The sequence below is a fragment of the Pongo pygmaeus genome, chromosome 5 (genome assembly GCF_028885625.2).
Source record: "Pongo pygmaeus isolate AG05252 chromosome 5, NHGRI_mPonPyg2-v2.0_pri, whole genome shotgun sequence".
Classification (NCBI taxonomy): Eukaryota; Metazoa; Chordata; class Mammalia; order Primates; family Hominidae; genus Pongo; species Pongo pygmaeus.
The window spans coordinates 152,935,628-152,958,772 of NC_072378.2; the positions used below are offsets into that span (position 1 = coordinate 152,935,628).

The 23,145-nt window shown below is 36.5% G+C and overlaps 1 protein-coding gene across 2 annotated transcripts in view; it reads right to left on the bottom strand.

The window, feature by feature from the left end:
- The window catches only part of SYNE1 (spectrin repeat containing nuclear envelope protein 1), a 525,017-nt gene that overhangs the window by 323,115 nt on the left and 178,757 nt on the right, over nt 1-23,145 (bottom strand). For both annotated transcript variants that reach the window (XM_054490749.2, XM_054490748.2), the window contains exons 17-30: nt 22,337-22,433; nt 21,595-21,797; nt 19,694-19,858; nt 19,079-19,231; nt 17,949-18,092; nt 15,090-15,263; nt 12,187-12,345; nt 11,727-11,891; nt 9,930-10,064; nt 7,380-7,538; nt 6,958-7,166; nt 5,865-5,973; nt 3,803-3,967; nt 735-902 (exon numbers count right to left, since the gene is read on the bottom strand). In XM_054490749.2, the coding sequence (XP_054346724.2) occupies nt 735-902; nt 3,803-3,967; nt 5,865-5,973; nt 6,958-7,166; nt 7,380-7,538; nt 9,930-10,064; nt 11,727-11,891; nt 12,187-12,345; nt 15,090-15,263; nt 17,949-18,092; nt 19,079-19,231; nt 19,694-19,858; nt 21,595-21,797; nt 22,337-22,433 (2,205 nt within the window). The remainder of the gene's footprint in view (nt 1-734; nt 903-3,802; nt 3,968-5,864; nt 5,974-6,957; nt 7,167-7,379; nt 7,539-9,929; nt 10,065-11,726; nt 11,892-12,186; nt 12,346-15,089; nt 15,264-17,948; nt 18,093-19,078; nt 19,232-19,693; nt 19,859-21,594; nt 21,798-22,336; nt 22,434-23,145) is intronic.

Here is a 23,145-nt window from a genome sequence, read left to right on the forward strand (position 1 = left end):
ATACACACACGAAATATTATATAAATTAGCTACCCTTTTGCTACTGTGTATCAGGTTAGCTAGAATTTTTTCATTAAAATATTTTATTTGAATCAAATTTCCATTTATATTGAGTTTAACAAGGTATATATTCCTTCTATGCAAACATTGGTAATGTGCACTACCAGACTATCAGAAATTAAGTTGATTAAAATAGTTTCTTATCAATATATATACCAGAATTTCTTCATTTCTAGTTCTAATCCTTTATAAGAGTGTACACTCCAGGAAGGTCTAGTACTTTAAGTAAGTCATCATTTCTCAAACTAAAGTGTGTTCAACGTTGTAAGTTGAAGAGAAAGATTTTAATATAAAGACAAAAGAACAGTGATCTCAAATATGAAGCAATTGGTCCATCTATGCCTTTCCAACTGTTTTGAAAAGGAGAATCTAGCAAGTTTTGTGCAGTTTTTCATAGCTAAACCAATTTTCTCTCCACAGTACTCCTTGAACTTTTTGATGTCATCAAGTCACTCGGTCTGGAAATTTATGTTGCAGAATATCCTGAAATGTTTAATATCTAACAGAGAAAGCAAAACCCAGAAGCGCCAAATTCTTTTAACCATTCAACTCTTCCTTCCCACGTCCCCTCACCCACTCCCTCAAGCCAGTGGTTGTATTCTTTATCTCCCTAGTTCTTTCACAGTAGCAAATCAACTTTACATAATCTTGTTGGAAGAAAGAGGCATTTTTACCTGGTGATGAAGAAGTAACTGCTGTGCTTCAAACAGATTTTCAGTATCCAAGATCTTCTCAGCTTGTTCCTGGACTTCTTTAGAGCCAGAAATTAATTCTTCAAGAGAATTTTTGACTATTTCTTTGTACTGGACACAGTCCCCAAAATTGCTTAGCATCTTTTCAACCTATATTTTCATGAAAAAAAAAAAAACAACGTAAATCATATGCTACTTGTTGAAGTTGATATAATTTTTTTGGTAAGGTATTATTGAAAAATAAACATTGTATGTATTTAAGGTGTACTACATGACTGTGAAATGATTGTCCAAATCAGGCTAATTAGCCTATCATCTCACATATTTCTCCTTTTGTTTTTTTGTGAGAACACTTAAGGTCCACTCTCTTAGCAAGTTTCAAGTATACAATAGGTAATATTAACTGCAGTCACCACCAGAACTTTTTCATCTTAGAACTTAATGTTTGTGCTCTTCGATCAAAACCCCCCTGTTGAAGATCATGTAATCTTACATATTTTAGGACTGTGCACAAAGTCTACTTCAACCACTTGACATATAAACACAGATCTTTAACTTTTATTCCTTCTCATATTACTCAGGCTTATTCCATTATTATTAAATTTCATAATCATTTATGGGGCTTGCAGGCTTTATTCGATATGTTGCTCTGTGGCATATTAAAAACCCATTCAACCTGGTAATCAAGGAAGGATAACAAAACTGCATATATTACATACATATATTGCCTTCTAGGTCTCTTTAATTATAATTGCATGACTAAAACTTAATTATAAAAGTGCCTTACAAGAAAGTGAGTCCATATTATTTAAAGCAAATAGGAAAACATTTGTAGAGTTGAAAAAGAGAATAAAAGAGTATTTGTTATAAATGTACTTCCAATAATCCTACATAAAAATAAATATAATTTACAATTTTGTAGTCATCTAATGGATTCTCTTCCTTATCATTTCCCTAAATTTTGAATTTTCTTGTCTAATTTCTGCTTCCTCTATTTCAGTTTTACCAAAATCCTTTGTTTTCAAAGCCTATCCTTTATCTTCGCTAAGATCCTCATTTTTACATGTTGTCATTTGTTCTCCACAGAAGCCTTCCAGTTTCTTCTTCTTTTATCCTTTTTTCTTTGACTCTCTTCTAATCTAAGTTTTTCCAAGGAGAGCAGTCTGTTCTCCAAACAAGCAGCAATGAGACCTCATGAAAACCACAAACTCCCAATTTCAATATAAATCAGAGCAAATCTGTTGAAATAATGACTCTTCACTGTATCTTGTGCATCCACCCACAGTCTTTTTTTTTCTTCTACTGGACAATTGCAAACACATTGTGTTCAACATTAATTTAAATACTAAATGAATTATTATCAAAGAAAGGGGCTGAATGTGCCAAATCCATCTCTTCATACAAATCCATCTGTAAACAAAATGTGTTTTTCTCCATTCCTCTCTTTCTGCTTTCACTAAGTAAGTGATCAAGTAGTGGAAAAGGGTATTAATATAAATTATACAGAAGTTTAAGGTAGATGAGTGTGTAAAAACTTAATGTCTGTGTGAACATTCATTAGAGAGAGATTCTTACTACAAGTCCTGGGGCAAAATCATGAGAGTACTTGGAAGATAAAGCAAATGGCCTCGGTAAATGTTAGGGAAACTACTAATTTCTAACTTTAAAGGCAGTGATTTTTTTTTTTTTTTTTTGGTGGGACAAAATATATTACAAGCTTGTCTGTGAATAACGACAAATATTTGTTTGATCTTGCCTCAAAGATCACCTTCATATACACTAACTTTTTAGAATGTTGTTTTTACTTTTCCTGTCACCAAAAGAGGGAAGGAAAGAGCAAAAGAAGCAACTGCCATATTTTCACTAAAGGTATGGTTGTGGCAACTGGCTAAATTTGACTGTTGCTTTGAAAGATGGATAATCAAAGGATTGAAATAGATTATGTTCCAAAATTTGATTAGTCATAGAACTATTTTCAATTTGTCAAAAACTCATAGGGAAACTCTAATTTATATATAAAAATTCTCACATAAAACTAAAATCATAAGCAGTTCAGAGTATTCTTGGCTTATGTAAATTCAGCATTAGAGTCTCAAGCAGATTTAAATGGATTAAAAACATGAAGGTTAACAGATGAACTGTTAGATGAGAAATCTCTATGGAGAATTTCAGATTTTCAGAAACTGAGCTTTGTGGTCATTTTCTTGTAATCCATTAGGCCATTTTTCCATGCAAGTTTATACTTAAATGATTTCAAGAAATACTGGTAAATATACTTTACGTTCTTACATTATCTTCCAAAGCACAAACTTAGATTTATATAAAAACCTGGTCAGTAAAAATATTTTTGCTGATGGTGGAAGTGGCCCTACTGGAAATGAAGTAGATGGGTTTGTATATTTTAATCTATAAAGGAATATAGAAAAACATTAAAATGCATATCAAAGCACTAGGAAGATAATTTTACTGGCCTGCTGATTTAACACTGAATATTTTATTATTACTAAGAACCAGTTATTGAGCATTTACTCTGTTTCAGGAACTACACTATGTGCTTAACATACATTACTGCATTTAATTCATGACACTGCTTTTTAGAGTGAGTATTTTTAACCCTGTTTTATAAATAAGGAAATCAAGACCTAGATGTTAAGTAAGTTGAAGGTTACCTAGGAGGTGGGGTATCACATTTAAACTCTAATCCTGGATTTCTTTGACCCTAAGCCTTGTTCTTAGCCTCCATGATATATCTTAAGCTGACCATAAAATAACAATGCTTTTTATAAAAGTAAAAAGTGTGGATTTGATAAGTTTAATATTTCAGATATAGGTCATGAACCTGAACTAACATTTCCAATAATTTCACAGACCATGCATCAAACATCCTCTTCATCTTTCCCAACAAGCTTCATATAAGAAAGCATAACAACTATTCTGTTTCAACTACGGTTTCTTTATAAAATTACTTGCTAAACTACAACCAGAAGAAAAAGAACCTTCCAGATGCCTCACCGAGAACTGTCTGTTTAGAGTGTGAGTAAACGCTATACCTCTGACAGCAGCGTCACAAGAGCCTTGAAAGAGCTGGATAATTTTGCCAGCTCATCTCCTTGCTTTTGGGCTTCATTTTCAGAAGAAACTTCTGTCAAAACTTTCAGCCTGGATTTCAGCCAGCTGAGGGTCTCGCCCCTTTTGGTAACGCCATTTCTGATCTCCTGAAATGAGAGAACACTTTTGATGAACACGGTGCAACTGTGAAACCATAACTTTCCAGCAATAAAGGACTCAGCCTAAGAAGGTTTGCAGGTGGAGCAGAATAGAACCAGACATCATTCAGCAATACAGTGCCTGCTTAGTTTACTTTTGTACGTACTTTTAACAAAAGTCCACAAGTGCTTGAAAGAATACTGTTGTCTATTCTTGAATCAGCTTCATAATTAGATTGGTTAGATACTTATGTCCTTGATGGTAAAAAAGAATTTTTAGAATTCTAAAAATTCTAAAAATACTGTAGAAAAATATGAGACGCCACAATTGTCAACTATAACATACATACACTTTGTTATCGCACTTCCTGTGAGCTGGAAAGAAGATGGTATTTTGTGAAAAAATAATGAAAGTTCTTTTTTTCAGTCAGCTGATTTCTTTTATTGAAGAGTCTACTTGTTGACTATTGTTATGGATGCTCTAAAGATTTATTTTAACTTCATTAACTTACATTTTCTGCTGAATTTTTATTAGCTTTTAGAAGCCAATATCCCATATAGCAAGAAGTATCAGTGGGAGCACAGCTCTAATTTAGGAAGCGAGGCTTTATTGATAAGAAAATGCTAGAAAGACTCCAGGGCTTCAGACCTTGAAGGGCTGCTGACTGAGAGAGTGGTGACTGGAGCAGCCTGTCCTCCCTACAGCAGTTCTGGGGTGGCTCAAGAGCAGGGGTCTCCCACCAGGGCCACTCCAGGGCTTTGCCAGGGCAAATGCACACCAGCCAGGAAACTGTTGGTTCCAGACCCCAGTGATCTCCTCATTCTAGGATGTGAATTTTGTGTGTGTGTGATGAAAGCAACCAGTAGCAAATGTAGATATCCTTCCATATGCATACCATGATATTGAGCACCACTAGCATTTGAGGGGATTGTATAATTTAATTGAAAAAGAAATGGGCCAGGGGCGATGGCTCACACCTGTAATCCCAGCACTTTGGGAGGCCGAGTGGGGCGGATCACTTGAGCACAGGAATTTGAGACTAGCCTGAGCAACATGGCAAAACCCTACCTCTACAAAAAATACAAACATTAGCCAGGCATAGTGGCATGTGACTATAGTCCCAGCTACTCAAGAGGCTGAGGTGGGAGGATTGCTTAAGCCCAGGAGGTCGAGGCTGAAGTGAGCTATGAAGGTACCACTGCACTCCAAACCTGGGTGACAGAGACCTTGTCTCAAAAAACAAACGCTCAAAGGACAGGAACAGAAAGGAAATATATTCTCCTCAACAGCAACTATGTGGCAACTATGTGACTTGCAAGGGTTAAAAATGTTCAAAGATGAAGACTTTTTACAACATTATGTGTCTAAGAGTGAGAGAGTGCCATTTACAGAATGCAAACTGTGTTTGAGCCTGAGGCTCTGTGGCCCTGGAGGGGTTTCTCAGGCTGTACCCACACTCATAGAGGCTGAAATGAACCAGCTTAATGTCACATAGAAAGGATGCCTAGAGACCTTGCCCAACTGCCTGATTTTTCTGTGACCTGCCTTTTGCATGGCTGAAAATGTATTGTATAAAAGCATACAGTGTTCTTGTTTTCCATGATGATTCTTAAATTTCTACTGGGTTATACGCCCATGCATGCAATTTTCCACTCGGGACTCCTCATTAGCTAAAGATGCATTTGTGGCACCACGGAGCATGACTAACCCTCAAAGCTACAAAGGATTCAATAGGAAAAAACCCTACAATGCTCCAAAGTAATATAAGGAGACTTATTTTAAAGACAATTTTCAGGAACTTATTTTTTTTTCCAGAAAGAAAAAAGGAGACAACCGTTAGATTCTCTAACATTATTTTTCCACTATGAGAAATTTTCCTCTAGCAAATAATGACCCTGAACTTACTTCAACGGCACGTTTAACCTCTCCATGGCTGGCAGTATCGATGGCCTCACCCTTGATCCCCTTTAATTGTGTCTCATTTGTAGATATCCAAGATGAGAACTCAGAGAATCTGAAATAACATAAGCACTTTCTTATTAAAGGGAGAACATACCAGAATGATTAGAATATGTTTTCTATTTTGAACTCACTCACGGAAATTTAACAATTAAGTGATTACCAAATTGATTAACAACTTTTCTGGAAACTATTCTTTTAACATGAAGCTCATGTTAAAGGGCAGGGGTGGCCACCCTCTATGCTCAGTTACTAGGGGCGGGGAGATGGGGGAGCTCAGCTAAGGAAAAAGACGTATTCTAGGGAATGAGCACCTGAAAAGAAGGAAGGGACCACTTGAGGTCTGGCCTCGTGTGTCCCCACCAGGGTGAGACACAAACCTATAGAGGAAGAAGCCACCCTTTAGGGATATGAGGTCATACAGTTTGGCTGTGTTGCCACCAAAATCTCATCTTGAACTGTGGTCCCCATGATCCCCACATGTCATGAGAGGGACCTGGGGGGAGGTAATTGAATCATGGGGGCAGTTACCCCCCTGCTGCTGTTCTGGTGATAGTGAGTGAGTGCTCACAAGATCTGATGGTTTCATAAGGGGCTTTTCCCTCTTTTGCTCTGCAATTCCCCTTCCTGCCATCATGTGAAGAAGGACATGTTTGCTTCCCCTTCTGGCATGATTGTAAGTTTCCTGAGGCCTCCCCAGCCATGCTGATCTGAGAGTCAATGAAACCTCTTTTCTGTATAAATTACCCAGTCTCAGGTATGTCTTTATTAGCAGTGTGAGAAAGGAGTAATACACAAGGATATTGGGGAGAAAGGGATTGGCCAACTTTGCCTCAAAGAGATAACATCTGGGTCACTTGGAAACAAAGTGCCTCACCCTGATTCTGACTAAAATCCATTCCTTTTATTAAATGAAGGATTTTTGTACAAGAATATGAGCAACAAATATGAAATATGTTATTTCTTGTTTTGTCATGATCTCTGAACTAACAGAATTGAGTTTGATTACCCCCCTCTCTGGAGGCCATTCTGAGGCTACCTGCTAGTGTAGTCCTTCCACTTGTCTGGGTCTTCCATGAGCTTCCTGTAGGTGCTGTCAATGGCAGCTTTGAGCTCTTTGAGTGTCGTGTGACAGGTTCCAGGTGTGTCCCTTACTGGGTCCCGGACTGGGAGTTTCACGCAGAGTTCCTCGATGAGCTGTAACCTTTTCTCACAGAGATGATGAGGACCTTTGTCACTGAAGAAAACCTAATGTGTAATAAATGTTTTTATAATCCCTGTGAGAAGCCACACAGTACTTTTACATTTTCACAGAAAAACCAAAGGAAGATTCCCACGCAGACTACCAAGGTAGGGTAATTAAGCTATTTTTTTTCAGACTCAAACCAAAATATTAGTAATATCCTTTATGGAACGATGTGACTTGACATGGCTATCCACATTGTGGTGTGGGAGACATACCCTGTGCTCTTTAATTATCTTTTCACTGCCTTCCTGGGGCATCAGCTTGGTCTCTCGATCCAGCTCAGTTCTGCATTCTTCTACAGAGGCTAAGAACCTATTCTTCTCCACATCAATCTTCAGATGAAGCAAATGATAAGGGGCTTCTCCTTGAAGATCCTACATTCCACAGGAAGATTCAGAAAATTAGGATGATGTTCCTGATTATGTACATTCCCAATTGAAGTGGCAAAAAAAAAAAAATCCATAACATATTCCTTTTAGGGCCAGTGTGAATGGGTCACTACTTTCCACACCTGGTCTCTCTACTTTGTATTTTTCCAAGTACCAGGACCACAGCAAATCCTTTCAGTCTGCTGTGGGTTAGGTGTTTCCTCAGTGATTACTTGATTTAATGTTCACAGTAGCCCTGCACGGTATTTTTTATTATTATTATTATTTTTTGGTGAGATGGAGTCTCACTCTGTCGCCCAGGGTGGAGTACAGTGGTGCAATCTTGGCTCACTGCAACCTCTGCATCCTGGGTTCAAGCGATTCTCCTGTCTCAGCCTCCTGAGTAGCTGGGACTAGAGGCAGCACCACCACGCCCAGCCACTTTTTGTACATTTAATTGAGACAGGGTTTCACCATGTTGGTCAGGCTGGTCTTGAATTCCCGACCTAGGTGATCCACCCACCTCAGCTTCCCAAAGTGCTGGGATTATAGGCGTGAGCCACTAAGTCTGGCCAGTGCTGCACAGTATTAATGTTCTTATTTTACAGATTACATCATTAAGTCTCAGGGGTAAGTACAAAAGCTAGGATTTTACCACAGATTTAAATCATACCCTCTCCCCTATATGTGTCCCTTTTGATTTTGTCAATGACCTTGTGAGGTAGGAGGGGCAGATAGTATACCCACTTCAAAAAGGAAGAACATGAGGAAAGCTTATTAGTGAAAAAAAGTTTTAAAAAGAAAAGAAAAAAAGAAAAGAAAATGTAGCCCAGGCTGCCGACCACCTGCCATATCCTCTTTTCCTTAGATCATACACTGAGAAACAAGCAAGCAAGCACTCAAACAATACATAACATTTCATGTTCTTTTAAATGATAAACATAAGCTTCATCATTAACTTAAGTCCCTTAATTTTAACTAACTTCTATCCTATGGCATTTTAAAGGATTACCTTTGAAAGAGAATACTAAGATGACTGATGAGAAAAATGAGGTGGGCCTATGGAAAGTCCCACCTAGATTAAATCCTAGAGGTGTGTGTGTGTGTGCGCGTGTGTGTGTGTGTGTAATAAAATACAACCTTCAGTTATAGTCTTTATTCCATAATACATTTACAATATGATATGCTTCAAAGACATCTAACAAAGCTTGGATTTCTTTAAGAATCCTTTTTTCAATGAAAAACTTGAATTTTCAAATTTAGTAATATAGCAAGTAAAAAGGATATTTCTTTAACTGTGTTTTTCTTGTGCACAGGGATAATTATTTAGTTTATGTTACTGAGATCTTAAAAATACACAAAGTGAGACAACCTGATGGAGAGAGTTTCAGCTGCCAATCTTCTGAACTCCAAAACTCCTCCATGTAGCGCATGTGAAATATCACCTCAAGTTAGCACACACTCACCTAAAGCTAGAGCTGTCTTCCTCCTGTCTACCTCAAGGAAGACAGCCTTCCATGGGTCTCCACTGTGTTGCAGCTACTTCCATAATCTGACACGCAGTCTGAAGTCAGCCTCCATGGGACAGACCCAGCTCATCTCCCATGGTTCTTCCACAGCCCATGACACACAAGTCAGACGGATGCCCGCGGGCCCCCGCGTCCCCCTGCACGCTCTCCTGCTTTCTCTCTTCTGTGCTGCTGTGTCACCCCCTGCTTACTCCCATTTCTGCTTCTTCTTTAAAGTTCTGGCTCAAAACTAGTTACCTGATTCGCTGTTTTCCAATTTCCAAGTGGGTCCACCTCCCTCTTTCAAAGCTTTCATAAATATATGCACATTTGGATTTATCATATATTATACTTGCATTATTTGCAACTAATTATCTCCTTTACTGAACTCTTAAGCTCTTTGGGGGAAGAGGGGTATGCTTTGTTCATCATTGAATTCTTGACTACAAATGTTTTCATTTATATTTTTTGATCATAGCTATCTCAACTAGATGATAAAATCTTTGGGGGGGGGCAGAAACTATAAATATATGTTTTATGATTTCAGTAGGTATACCTAACAAGATTTATTCAGCAGAGAGAAGCTTACGAAATGTTGCTAGAATAAGTTAAATGTTCTTGCACCCTGGATTAAAAAAAAAAATCAGGAAACCAAAAAGAATGCCCGAGTAATAGGATAAAATTGATGCTGATAACAAATAGGAATAACACAATTCTATCATGTATTATCAGGTTTTATTTAAGTCCAGTTTTTCAATTTTTTAAATGAGGGAAATCGTTACAGTGACTTTCCAGGAATTTCTAAATTTCTCTTACATTTGGACCTTAACACGCTCAAGCTTCTCCCTTCATTGAGCTTGCATGGTGTCTCCGTCCTGTCCTGACTCACCTTCCACTGTTTGTGGAGCTTTCGAACAGCTTCCTGCAGCCCCTGCTGCTCCTGCTCTGGAAGGATGTCGGTGAGTTCATCACAAGCTTTCAGGAAAGCATTGAGCACCCTCTGATCCAGCTGACTGAAAAACTCCTGACATGGAGGGGAAAGTGGGTAAGAGTGTTGGACAGACAAAAAGGCAGCATCAGGCAGGATCAGCCTCTAAACAGCCTCTAAACAAGCCTCTCAGCCAGTGCTGCCCTCTTCGAGATTTCCAGGCACCCACTATTGTTTTTTAAGGATGAACTATGTACACCTATAGTTATGAATCAGAAGCCATCATATCTGAAATTCTACTAGTACTTTTTATTTTTTAGAAAAATTCTTTGTGGTTTTCAAATTTGGTAGAATATTCCAAAAGGAATAGCTCATCTTCCAAGGGGAGATGCCAAAACCTTGATTCTGTAGCGATAGAGCTTTTGTTCCCCTTTGGTGAAGTCAGAAGAACAGAACAGAAGCCAGGACTAAGCCTCATAATTCCACATTCCCCAACCACAGTGCTTCAGGGCCTGATGCTTCATCATGAGCCATTGTCACATTCACACATGTGCACAGAGAAGCACACATGTGCACACATAGGCACACATGCTATGCACCAAATTGTGTTCTTCTTCAAACTCATATGGTATTTGGAGATGGGAACTTTGGAAGGTAGTTAGGTTCAGATGAGGTCATGGGGATGGGGTCCTCATGATAGGATTAGTGCCCTTATGAGGAGGGACACCAGAAAGCTTGCTAGCTCACTCTGCCATGTGAGGGCACAGGGAAAAGGTAGCCATCTGCAAGCCAGGAAGAGGGCCCTCCCCAGAACCCTACTATACTAGCACCTGATCACAGATTTCCCTTCTCCAGAACTATGAGAACATAAGTTTCTGTTGCTTTAGCCACCTGTCTGTGGTATTTTGCTATGGCAGTCAAACAGATAAAGACAATACACATGTACATATTACATATGACTAAGTCTCACACAGTCTCAGGAGTAGACACGCAGAATTATTTTGTAAAAACGGTGATTCAAAACAAAAAGTACCATACTGTAGAGGTGAATAAACTGAATGAGATGTTTTGTGTTTTGTGGTCACAGACATTAACCCTAAATCTAGTCTGCAGAATCACAAATACATTGCATATATCATTTGAGAGTGTGGTTTATACAAATAGCCGCTGAAATGTCAGAAAAGATAACCCAAATACACGTTCTCAGAGTGCTGGTTATTTCCATATACCATTCATGAACATTATGACTGATGTTCTCAATATTGATACTGAGATGATAAACATGAAGATGGCTTTTCATGATAAACATGAAGATGATAAACATGAAGATACTAGGACAAGTTGTGTATCAGCCACCAGACTTCAAGTGACACAGTCTCTATACCATGATATGGTGAATATATAAAATGAGCACAAAGGACTTAGCTAGTCACCTCGAGTTATCTGTTTAAAAGAATCTTTAGTTATAGAAGAATCTGTAAGCTAAATAATGAATTAGTAATTTGGAGAACTTGAATTATTCTATGACTCTCTACTATTCTGGGACTTAGGAATGGCCAATGACAAGTCAGCTCACCAACTCTCTTGAAGTTCTTTTCACTTACCATATCTTTGGGTCTCATACCTAAAAAGTCTCTGCTTCCCTGACTCAACTGCCCACTCCCCTTCTGTACCAGATCAGCATGACTTTTTTAAGTTTTCCTCCAAGGTTGTTTGTCCATGTATTCAGGTCAAGTGTCCCCTAAAGGGTGGACTCACAGTGTGTCTCCGCAGGAGCTCCTCCGGATCCCCCTTTTCCTCCAGGCCCTCCTGAGCAATCCGCAGTACCTTCTCCAACTCTGCTCGAGACTCCTCAAACTTCTTCATCAAGCGACTGTTGGTTTCCACATGCTTCTTCCAATCTCCAGTTTTCTTTACCATACTCTTGATGTGAAAAACAATCATAATGTGATGCTGCTTTCTCATTACTGAAAGGATCATTTTGTTAGAGGGTATTATTGATTTAAAAAGCACTTGGAAAAAAGACATTTCATCATCATGGGAATAATTAACTCTTTTCAATATTAATTAATATTAGGTAAAAAAGTAGGACAATGATTGGCTTCCAAACACCAGCAGGTAAGGCGTTTTAGCAAGACCAAAAGCATGAGTGATGGTTTCTTGTCCTCACTCTGCATTTTCCCTGGCTCACAGCTCTAAAGCAGGGAGAGCAAATTACCTGAAAAGCAACATGAACATCTGCAATCTGTCTTTGTAGCCTCGTCTGATCAAAATGCTTTAACACGTTGCTCAAGGTCACAAACTTTTGAACACTTTGACTGCCTTTCTCAATAAGTGTCAAGGTTTTCTTACAGTTTTCTTGACAAGCTAACAGTTCCTATAAGGAAATGAAACCCCACAACAATGTTATTTACAAGACAGAGTGAGAGAGAAAGAAAGAGAGTGACCATTACAGATAATAAGAACAACATTATATAGCTTTTAGGCTTCTAACACCAATAAGTAAAACCAAAAGTACTGTGGAATATTTCAAAAGATCTCAGTTTTAAACAATCACTGAAGTCAGTGCTTTCTTATATAAGGCATTTAAATGTTACAAAGAGGTTTTTTTTTGAGATTTTTAAATACCTCATGTACATTTTATTGTCATTAAGAAAATGACAGAGCATCAAAAGTTATTTGTCTAGGTCTGCATTCCTCTAGTAAGATGACAGACCTGTGGTTTATTGAGAGAACAATCATGAAATCAATGAATACATATCAGGTTTTAATGTGACTAAACAAATTAAGCATCAATGCACATTCACTTCGCTGAAAGAGATGCACTATATATATATATATATATATATATATATATATAGTATATCCTAAATTTATAATATTTGAAGGTGTACAACCTATCAGCCTTATTAATGAAATGGTAGGGTTCAGATCCTAATAAAAAAAGGCAGCAGACCGATGCACTTGGGGAAGACTTGCAACTGTCACACATCTGCAGGACAAGATGCAATGGTGACTTACAGACACCTCCACCTCTGACTTGTAGCCTGCAATTGTGATTTTGGCAGTAGACAGCATGGAAATCATTGAGCCCAGCACAAGGCAGAGAGTCATTTTTTGACTTGAATTACACCATTTGCATTTCAGTATCCTCAACTGCATTAAAAAAATACTTCGAACTGCTCATTTGGATGCCATTTTTGGATATCCAGATGCAAATATCAAGAGCAGGGTTTTTTTGTTTGTTTGTTTTGGGAAAAACAGAATAAACACATACTTTTTCCTTTTGAAAACTTAGGAGATAAAAGGGTAATATAAGTTCAAAATGTATTATTAGATTTTATTATTAACAATGCTATGAACATTATTTTAATTATGGAAAGATTGTATAATAACAACTTGTACAAATTTAGAAATGTAGGAGATGTCACCATGTCTGAAAATGAAAGATAATCTCTATCCAATACAATGAGAATGCAGTTTGGTGGTATAATCATTGTGGCTTCACTATGGATAATAATAATAATAATAATAATGCTATCAGTCATATAGTGCCACTTATTATATGCTACTGACATTATGGTGTATCTAATGTAATATCTGCAATAAGCTTTTAACTCAGGTATTGTCACCTTCATCTTAAAGTGAGGAAGTTAAAGCTAACCAAAGCTTTCTAATTTGCAATATTAGATCTAAGATCTGAATATCTGTCAGACTCATTTCAGACACTCTTGGCTCTTTCTACTAATGATGCTACCTTCCTCCCATGAATCTATTTCAATTAATGCAGTGGCAAACCTTTTGTACATTAGTTTCTCTCTCCTCTGATGGATAGGTTCATTTATAATAAACTAAATAACTCAATTAACTACAACACTCAGTAGGAGACTGCTATGCATACAATCTGTTTACTAAAAATGAGAGAAAGAAAAACGATGATCACATCAAACACATTTCCAGAGTTTCAAGGTTGTTTAAACTGTCGTATTCCAAGAAGAAAAATAAAGATCTCATAAGTCAGAGGTTACAGATACTGGATGAAAATGGAAAGCAATTGTTTTTATTATATATGTGTAAATATATATCTAAATTATCTATCTATCTATCTATCTATCTGTTTTCAAAGTATCAAGAAATGAAGGCACGTATGCCTTTTTAAGTGAAATGAACCATTTCGTCAATCAGCGAGGCAACAGGTAATGCCTAAAGCTATGTGTGGGAAGCAACAGTAAATGATTCTCCAAAAGAAAGTCAATATAAGAATGAAAATATTATATCTGTATATATAATACAAATATTTATATATTTTATATAAATATCCTCTCTGTATAAGTTTTATATGTATAAAATTTATATATATTTATCTTTTAGTTATTTAATGTAGAGATAGGATATTTATTTAATTTTCTTATAGTGTCTTTCTACTAGCGAAGCTAGGGATCATGTTTCATGAACAAAGCCCATAAAAAGTTTAATGTAAATAAATTCTCATTTGTATTTTTAAAAGGATAGACTATATGTAGCCTATTGCTAGTAGACAGGCACTATAAGAAAAGTAAATAAATACAAAGCAGATAAATAACAGAAAGTCCTTTGATTATGGGTACCCTTAATGTTTGAAGTTAGAGTAGCGGATTTGGCGCCATCTCTATAACACATACCTTATTTCATAGAGATATTGTGAACTTTGCACTTTCTGTAGTTGGGGCTCAGGATGCGTGGCTTACGCGTGCACACAGCAGATGTTTATAAATGCTTGCTGAGTATTGCCAGCTCACAATGTTGCTCCATTGATAGAAAGGGGAGCTGGGTGCTCAAAACAAACCATTTTTTCTAATTTTGCTCAACTCAGTGAACTTACTGATTCAGATGAATAGAGCCTGGTTTGCACCTGAGTCCAGCTAGACCGTTCCCTGGAAACAAACAGCTCACATAGCCCACCTCCACTGACAGTGAATGGATTTTCATCTTTGGACATGACATGTATTTTTGTTTTGAGTTAGTAGTACCATTCTAGAAAAATGTTTCTTGTCCTCACTGAATTTCTACTCCTATAAGCAACACCCTAGTCTTGTCACACATGCTTTAGAATAATTGTCTCCTGAAAGGGATTATTCTCACCTGATGTTTTTGTTTAAAAAGAGCACTCGATTGTGCCTCACGCTCAAGAACTGTGATAATTTCATCGATTTTCCCAAGTGAGTCATAAAAGGACGTCATCTGCTTTTCTAATTCCTCCAACGGAATCAACAGCTGCTGAGACTCATAAAGGAGTGGGGAGTAACATTCTTTGACCTTTAAAAACATAAAGACAAAAATTCCACGAAAGACCATTAAGTGCCACTAGCTCAGGGAACGTTCATAGCTCTGAGGAACATTTTCTTTAGTGACATGATCATTTGGTGCTTACAAATATCCAAAGACATTTCTTTAATGATATTTCCTCTATATTGTCAAATTTTGCTTTGAAAAATAATAGTGCTGTACCACTGAGACAAATAAGTGGCTACTGAGTTTTCTCATGAAAATTCATCTAAATCGTCCATCTGGATAGCATTTTCTCATCTAAATGATTGTTTTTAGTGAGCCAGATGGCATCAAATTATACTTCATAAACCATGCAACTCATTTTCACTTTGGCCTTGAAATCTGACCTAAGACAGTCACGAATTATTATTATATTACCTAGACCAACCTGTGTCTTCCAGCTTTGTTTTCAAGAGGTTGCCTACTTGAACCCTTGACTGCTGATAAACTTAGAAACCTGTTGACTCACTCTTCCCAGACAGGCCTGTGCTTTCCTGCCTCCCACCAGCTCCATGCTTTGCTGCTTCCTGCTTATCAACATCCTACTCATCCGAAGCACTAAAGTCACACCAATTTACTCATGAAGCTTCCCATGCTAGGGGAGGGCTCTGTAGTCTGAACTGATGCAGCCCTTACCTGTCACTTGTCTTGTAAAATATGTTTTAGTTTATAGACCTGCATTGTCTTAAAGATGAGGCCACTAGCTCCTGGAAATCAAGAGCTCCAGGAGGTGTCTACTCTTCATCCTCCAAGAACTTCCCACCTCTTCTCATACTTTCAGATAACCAGGGAAAGGAAATTAATCAGTATTTGTTAGTAAGCCATTCTTTGTTTTTCATATAGTATAAAGACAATAATGTTCTAACCAGATGAGGCATATTCAAAAAATAATCCTTGAAGAAAGTGGGAGAGGGTAACATTTTGCTCTACTGTTAAACACAGAATTACTATGAAGAAATGTTTTTATGTTCTAGGATATACTGCCTGAAGTATACACTCATCAAAAGAAAGTTACCATCCTGCTACTGCAACAAGACTCTGATATAATTACCTTGAACAAAACCAAGAGAGTCTACTAATGTGTATACAAATCAGTGTGTTTTATTGATCTCTCCTGGGTACAAGAGAAAACCTATCAAGATGCTGCATCTGAAACAGTAAAAAGGCAAATGACAATTTGCTTTCTCAGGGGTTGTCCTGAACACCTAAGCATGGCTCAGGCTAAGATGTGCAAGCCCAGCTATGGCCCTGACAGCTGCTGGGAAGTTATCAAATTGGAAATGTTGACTTCAAATTGTACTCATTGTTTAGCAGCTTTTACTAGTAGCCAATATTATCATTATTGCCCACGACCCTTAAATTATAAATAATTCTAACTTGAACATTAAAATAAAATGAACTGAACATAAACATTCTCATACATACCAGATCGATAGATAAAATTTTCTCTTTTTTATGGTCATGACTTTTCCTATTTTAGCTTTTTGAATGCATTCTTTTTCATTAATTCCCTACCACTGATGTCACAAAGGCTATTCTCTTCCTTTCTACCTTTCTTTCCTATTTAACAGGGTCTTCTACTTTGTTTTCCCATTTTTCATTTTAAAATGTTTCCATTCGTTTATTATAATCACTTCTCTCTTTTACCAGAAATTAATTACCCAATCTAGGTGGATTTTGCAAACAATACCATCTTCCTAAAATTCAAATTTGGATAGATAACAAATCCCAATGGAACTTCCAAAGCTCTTAAGGAAAAATCACTGAATAGAATAGAAAATGCTTATGACTAGCACTTACATCCATCTAGTTCCCTGTACAGAAAAGGTATAAATGTATATGTGTGTATATATATATATTTTGTTTGTTTGTTTGTTTTGTTTTGTTTTTGTTTTGTTTTTTTTTTTGAGACAGAGTCTCGCTCTGTCACCTAGGCTGGAGTGAAATGGCACGATCTGGGCTCACTGCAACCTCTGCCTCCCAGGTTCAAGTGATTCTCCTGCCTCAGGCTCCTGAGTAGCTAGGATTATAGGTGCATGACACCATGCCTGGCTAATTTTTGTATTCTTAAAGACAGATGATGTTTCATCATGTTGGTCAGGCTGGTCTTGAACTCCTGACCTCGTGATCTGCTCGCCTCGGCCTCCCAAAGTGCTGGGATTACAGGTGTGAGCCACTGCACCTGGCCTAAATGTATATATTCTAAGCCTAAGTGAGCTCCATGAGATGAGGAAGGCAGAATTTCCACGGCTTTGTGTCTATGCTTGCAGAAAATTGCACAAATAAGTTTGGAGTAGAGATATATCAAACAAATCTTAATCAATTCTCATTTAAATTTATGATCCCCTCTTCTTCCTCCTCCTCATCTCCTTTTTCTCTTTATCTCTCTTTCCCTCTCTTGGTTTTATCACATGTAACTGTTCCCCAAAAGTATCTAACTTTCTATTAAAATATAGCTATAATACTTCTAAATTAACAGAGGTAATACATGGTATCAGTATCATAGTTTTTTTTTTTTAATTCATGACAAGGTTACTAAATTGAGAATCCCAATTAGAAACAAAAGCATTGTTAACAAGTAAACACTTTGCCCATGGGGAGAAGGAGGTAGCAAGCAAGCTGAAGGCACTGTTGGTGTCACACAGCCTATTGTGCATTAAATTATTTTCTCACCTTGGTTAGCTGCTCTTTGAGCTTTGACATGGTTGCAAACATTTCTTTTCCTTCTTCTTGGGGGCTTTCTTTGGTAATGAGGTGTGCTGTCTTGGTAATTATCTTGTATTGGGCATCCATCACAGGCACCCTCTGCTCAATATCCTGCATGAATCATTGAAACAGCCAGATTCACACATGACACATTTCCTCTTAACTTCAGGATTCCACAGAAGGCAGAACAAAAATCAATATGCACTGTATAAAATCCAATACTTACACTAAACTTTCGACGATTCCAGTTTTTGCTTCCCTTCATTACTAATAAATATTGGTAATATTATATAGTTAATAAAATTTTCCTTTAAAAGTGACCAAAACATCAAGATTAGCTGAAATAATCTTTGTACTTTCCAAAACAAATCCCATGTTAATGTAGTATGGAAACATAAAATAAAATGTAAATGTATATTGAAAATGTGGGGCAATTCTGACTTTAAAAATTAGACTGGTTTTCTTTAAAAAAAAAAGTAACTCATTGCCATTATAAAAACTTATAAATTAGAAATATTAGGATAATGACAATTTAAATGACTTACAGTCTTCTCCCACAGTAAAAACCAAAGGCAACATCTTATCTATACATCGTTTTTTTATCCTGTGTTTACACCCATTTTAAAATTTTTAAAAAGACAAAAGAGTGATACTGTTGTTTGCTTTTCTCATGTAACAATATACTGCAAAATCTTACCACGTCATTAAAAATTCTTCCACTCCTTCATTTCTGAGAGCTGCAGGCTATTCAAAATATGCAAATACCACAGTTCATGCAAGAAATCCTTTATTATTGAAAGTATTTAGGTGCAGGTGCTATCTATAGATGTCTCCTGTTTTTTCCTAATACTTTATAACTTGGTTGTAGAAAAAAAATCTCCAAACTGAAAAACAATTTGAAGTTACTTTATATGATCAAGACATGTCTTTTTTACGTTCAATACATTTTTTCTGACAGGTGCAAATTGGGACATACAGACATGTCAAAATGATGCCCAGGAGACACAGAAACAGCTTTTGCAATGATCTGAATAAACTTGCTGATCTTTCCTCTCACAACAGAGTAGGCTTTTCATTTTGATTCAGAAACTCCTCACCTCCAAGTCTTGAATTAATAACTTGACATTCATAAAAGAGACTTCTAAGGGTTCAGAAATTTTCTTATGGGCTTCCGTTGCAAAAGCAGACAGGGTAACAACACAGTCTGTGTATTCCTTCTTCATTCTGTCCATCTCATCAGCTTGAGCATACTGTTAAGGAAACGGAGGAGGGAACATCGTGAAAGCCATTTAGCTGCGACCACTGGAACCACAACTTTCACTTTCACATATTCTCTGGAATTGTTATCCGGTAAGAAAGATTCTAATCTTTGATTCTCTTTTTAGATAAATTTGAAGTAAGTCCAATTAGTTTGAAAGAGAAAAAGAAACTAGCATAAAAATGAAGAAATATGATTTGAAATGAGAATCATTCCATATAAGTAGGCTCCATATGTCAACACAATCCTTAATCAAACTAATGCATTTCTGTAATGGTCCTTCATTATACATGGAAAAGAATGAATAATCAACCATAAAACACACCGGTTTTAAACATATCTATTTTTTGCCTTAATAAACCTGTGCTCTAAAAATAGAATTCTCTCTAAACAGACTACTTATCACATTTGTAACACATACACGTTGAGGTGTATATAGATTTGAAAGACATACTTGCTTGACTTCCATAAACAACTCCCTCCACCGCCCATTTAGCAACAGTAATTGCTGCTTCAGGTCACGGGAAACCATCTCATCACAGGTTTCAATTAGAAAATTGCCAGCATCGTTCATGGCAGTATGCTGCTGAATCCAATGAGGTAAATTTCGAAAAAAATCCTAAACAATAAATAATGCACGATATCGTAAACCGTAAACCAAATATCAGTGACTGATATGAAAGTGACTGAAGTAGGAAAAATATTTTTTTATGTGAATTTTAAAATAAATCATAAATCTCTTTAAAAATGCACATTTTTGATAAAAAGTTTCAAAATGTAAGCTAGAGATACTGAGTGTCTTTTTTATAAGAACAATTGTGCCATATCATTTGCTGAAGACAAAACAAAACATGATGACCACTTTCTGTTACTTCTGTTTTACAGATTAAAAAGCTGAATTTCTGTAAGTGTAAGAGACCTGTGCATAACCTTCAGGCTAGTAAATACCAGTGCCAGAGTCATATAAAAGGCATAATACATTAGGGAAATATATAGCTTCCTTTTTTATTTGTATAAATTGATGGGGTGTGAGTACAATTTTGTTACATGCATAGATCGTGTGGTGGTAAAGTTGGGGACTTATTCCTTTTTAAAGAAAGAATAGCTTTCTTTAATAATTTCTTTTTGACCTGTTACTTTTGATTTTTAAATTTCAGTGTAGTATATTAATATAATTAGCAATCATGGAGATAAACCATCAAAGAAAAAAATTTTAAATTAAATATCTGAGTCAAGAGCACTTAGTACAATAACATACTTTCTTATTTATTTAAGGGTTCCCTCTTGGCAATGAAACAGTTTCCAACTCATTTTAAATAAAGCGTATGTGTGCACATGCACACACACAACACATATCACAGTGAAAAACAAGGATACCAAAGATAATTCAAAATCCATTTCATAAGCTTTGTGTGGGAGGACTTCCTACATATATAAATAGATTAGAACACTTCTGTTTCTGGTGGTTATATTTCTTTGGATCAAATTAACACATATGACATCTACTAGGGCACTGCCAGTCTAATCAGAAAAGCCAAAATCTATATGGGTACATAGTTATTGCCTCCCTCAGCTACGCAAGAATAGTTGATCTACATGAAATATAGAATGGTAAAACATTTAAAAGTGATACATCTACTTGTCCAAACAATAATAGATGAACCAATCTTGGATGGCATGTGGTAATTCTAATGCATGCATTTTTAGTATCACTTACATATAAATTGATTTTCCATGTAAAAATGCCAGGCTCCCATTAGGAAGTATATAAGCAGAAATCAGTCCATTTCATGTGATATTTACATATAAGTGACATAACATGGAACAGTAACTCTCATAGGCACACACACATACACACTTATAACTGGCCAAAAAAGAAATCACTCCTACCCAGAATGAGACCCTTGCTTGAGGGTTGATAAAATCCAAAACAGAATATCTAACGAGATACAAATGTCATGGTCCAGTTGTTCAACTGGTGTATGCTACCACATAGATTCAGTAGTATGTGTTTCAGCACTACATGAAAACAAACGAAAGTTGTTTTCATCCTCTCTTAAATCAGGAAATCCATGAAGGCTGGGGCCTTAGACACTCCCCTTCATAGACAGACTTCAGGGTAATATAGTGCCCTCCCCTTTGCTGCCCATTGGATTTACTCAACCCTCTATCAGCTTCTATTAAGCAGTGTATTTATTGGTCTATTGCTAACCTGAAAGTGCAACTTTTCAGGCAAAGTCAAGATTCTCGAGTGACACTTGTAAATATATGAGACACCCTAGTGAGCTACGCTGTAAAAGTCTCTCATTTTTACATACATCAAATGTCTTTTCTTTTTGCATGAACCAATCTTACCTTTTTGGCATTTTCTGATTGATTGAGCATTTTTTCAGCATCCTCTAGCCAGGCTTGCAGACTAGCCACTGTATTGCCATAGCGATCCCAGTTAGAGATCACTTCTTCCAGCATGCTCCTCACACTCCTAACTTCTACTGAGAGATTCCTCCACTGAGCGGTGGTTTCATTCATGAATTTCATCACATTCTCAGCTTCTTCCACTGAAACAGATAAAACCAATTATAACCCTTATCTTATATTTTAAATCCTCCACACCTTTTTTTCTATGGTCTTATACATTGGTGTGCAATAGTATCCGTCACAAATGCCAGAGTTCATTTCCAACAAATATGACAGACATAATTACAAATGGAAAACAAATGTATTTTACAAATTGTGTCTTTACACTAATTAATTTCTCATTTACTTTATTGTTAATACTCAACTTATTCTATGCTTTTGCCTTTAATCCTTAGATGCAATTTAGAAAATGAATGTTTATTTTGTTCTCTCTTAGAAGAACACACACACGCACACACACAGAGAGAGAGAGAGAGAGAGAGAGAGAGAGAGAGAATGATTATGCAGGTTAGGCATTGTACAAAGCCAAAGGAACTGAATCCAATATGTGTTCTCCTGGCCAATGGCAAGGTCACACAAAAATTCCACGGACAGAAAGAATGATCTGATCAGACAGAAACCTGCAGGCTCTAAATTCTACTGCAGCCTACGTTGCAACAAATTCTGTAGTATGTTTTACCTGAACCATCTGCTTTGACATACATCTCAGCTGTCTGTTTCAAGATCTGGTATGTCACTTCATATTGTTCAAAGAACTTGCTATTTTCTATAAAAGACTAGAAAAGGAGGAATGGTTAGAAGATAGCAAACATTAGGCTCATGTAGGATGCCAAAGTCAATTTTCTTCAGTATAGCTATAAGCATAGTTTACCCAAATTTGTTAATCTTGCTCTTCTTGAAAATATAAAATTAATTCCACTGCTACAAATTACCTAAGATCATTCTGAACACATAAATTGACTCCATGTTTTTGATTCTAACTCCGTATGGGACTGAGAAAATATCCTATTTCTTCACCAACCAAGGGTTTGCTTTTTGAAGAGACAGAAATTTCTCCAGAGAACTTAGGTCTAACATTTAGAAAGCACTAAATTTAGAAGAACATTTTAAAGTGTCCCACTGTGTTTCAGCTGTGGAATTCTGTTGCTCTTTGAATATTAATCCTGGTGAATGACTGCTCTGAGGAACTCCAGATTATAAATAAATGACACAGTGAACAAATGCTTCCCTTAAAATAAAAAGTAAGTAGAAAAATTGGAAATAATTACATATTCTATCCATGTTATCAATGGTCTTACATTTCAATGACCTATTATAGAAAAATTGCAGTAAGACATGTTTATATATCTATTTGTAATATATATATATAATAGAATCACTACTGGCAAGTGAATACTATAAAATTGAGAATATACAAAGAAGTCCTTAGGTAAATTTTATTATTGTTCACTTTTAGGAATATAAAGTAATGTGCATTTCAAAGATTAT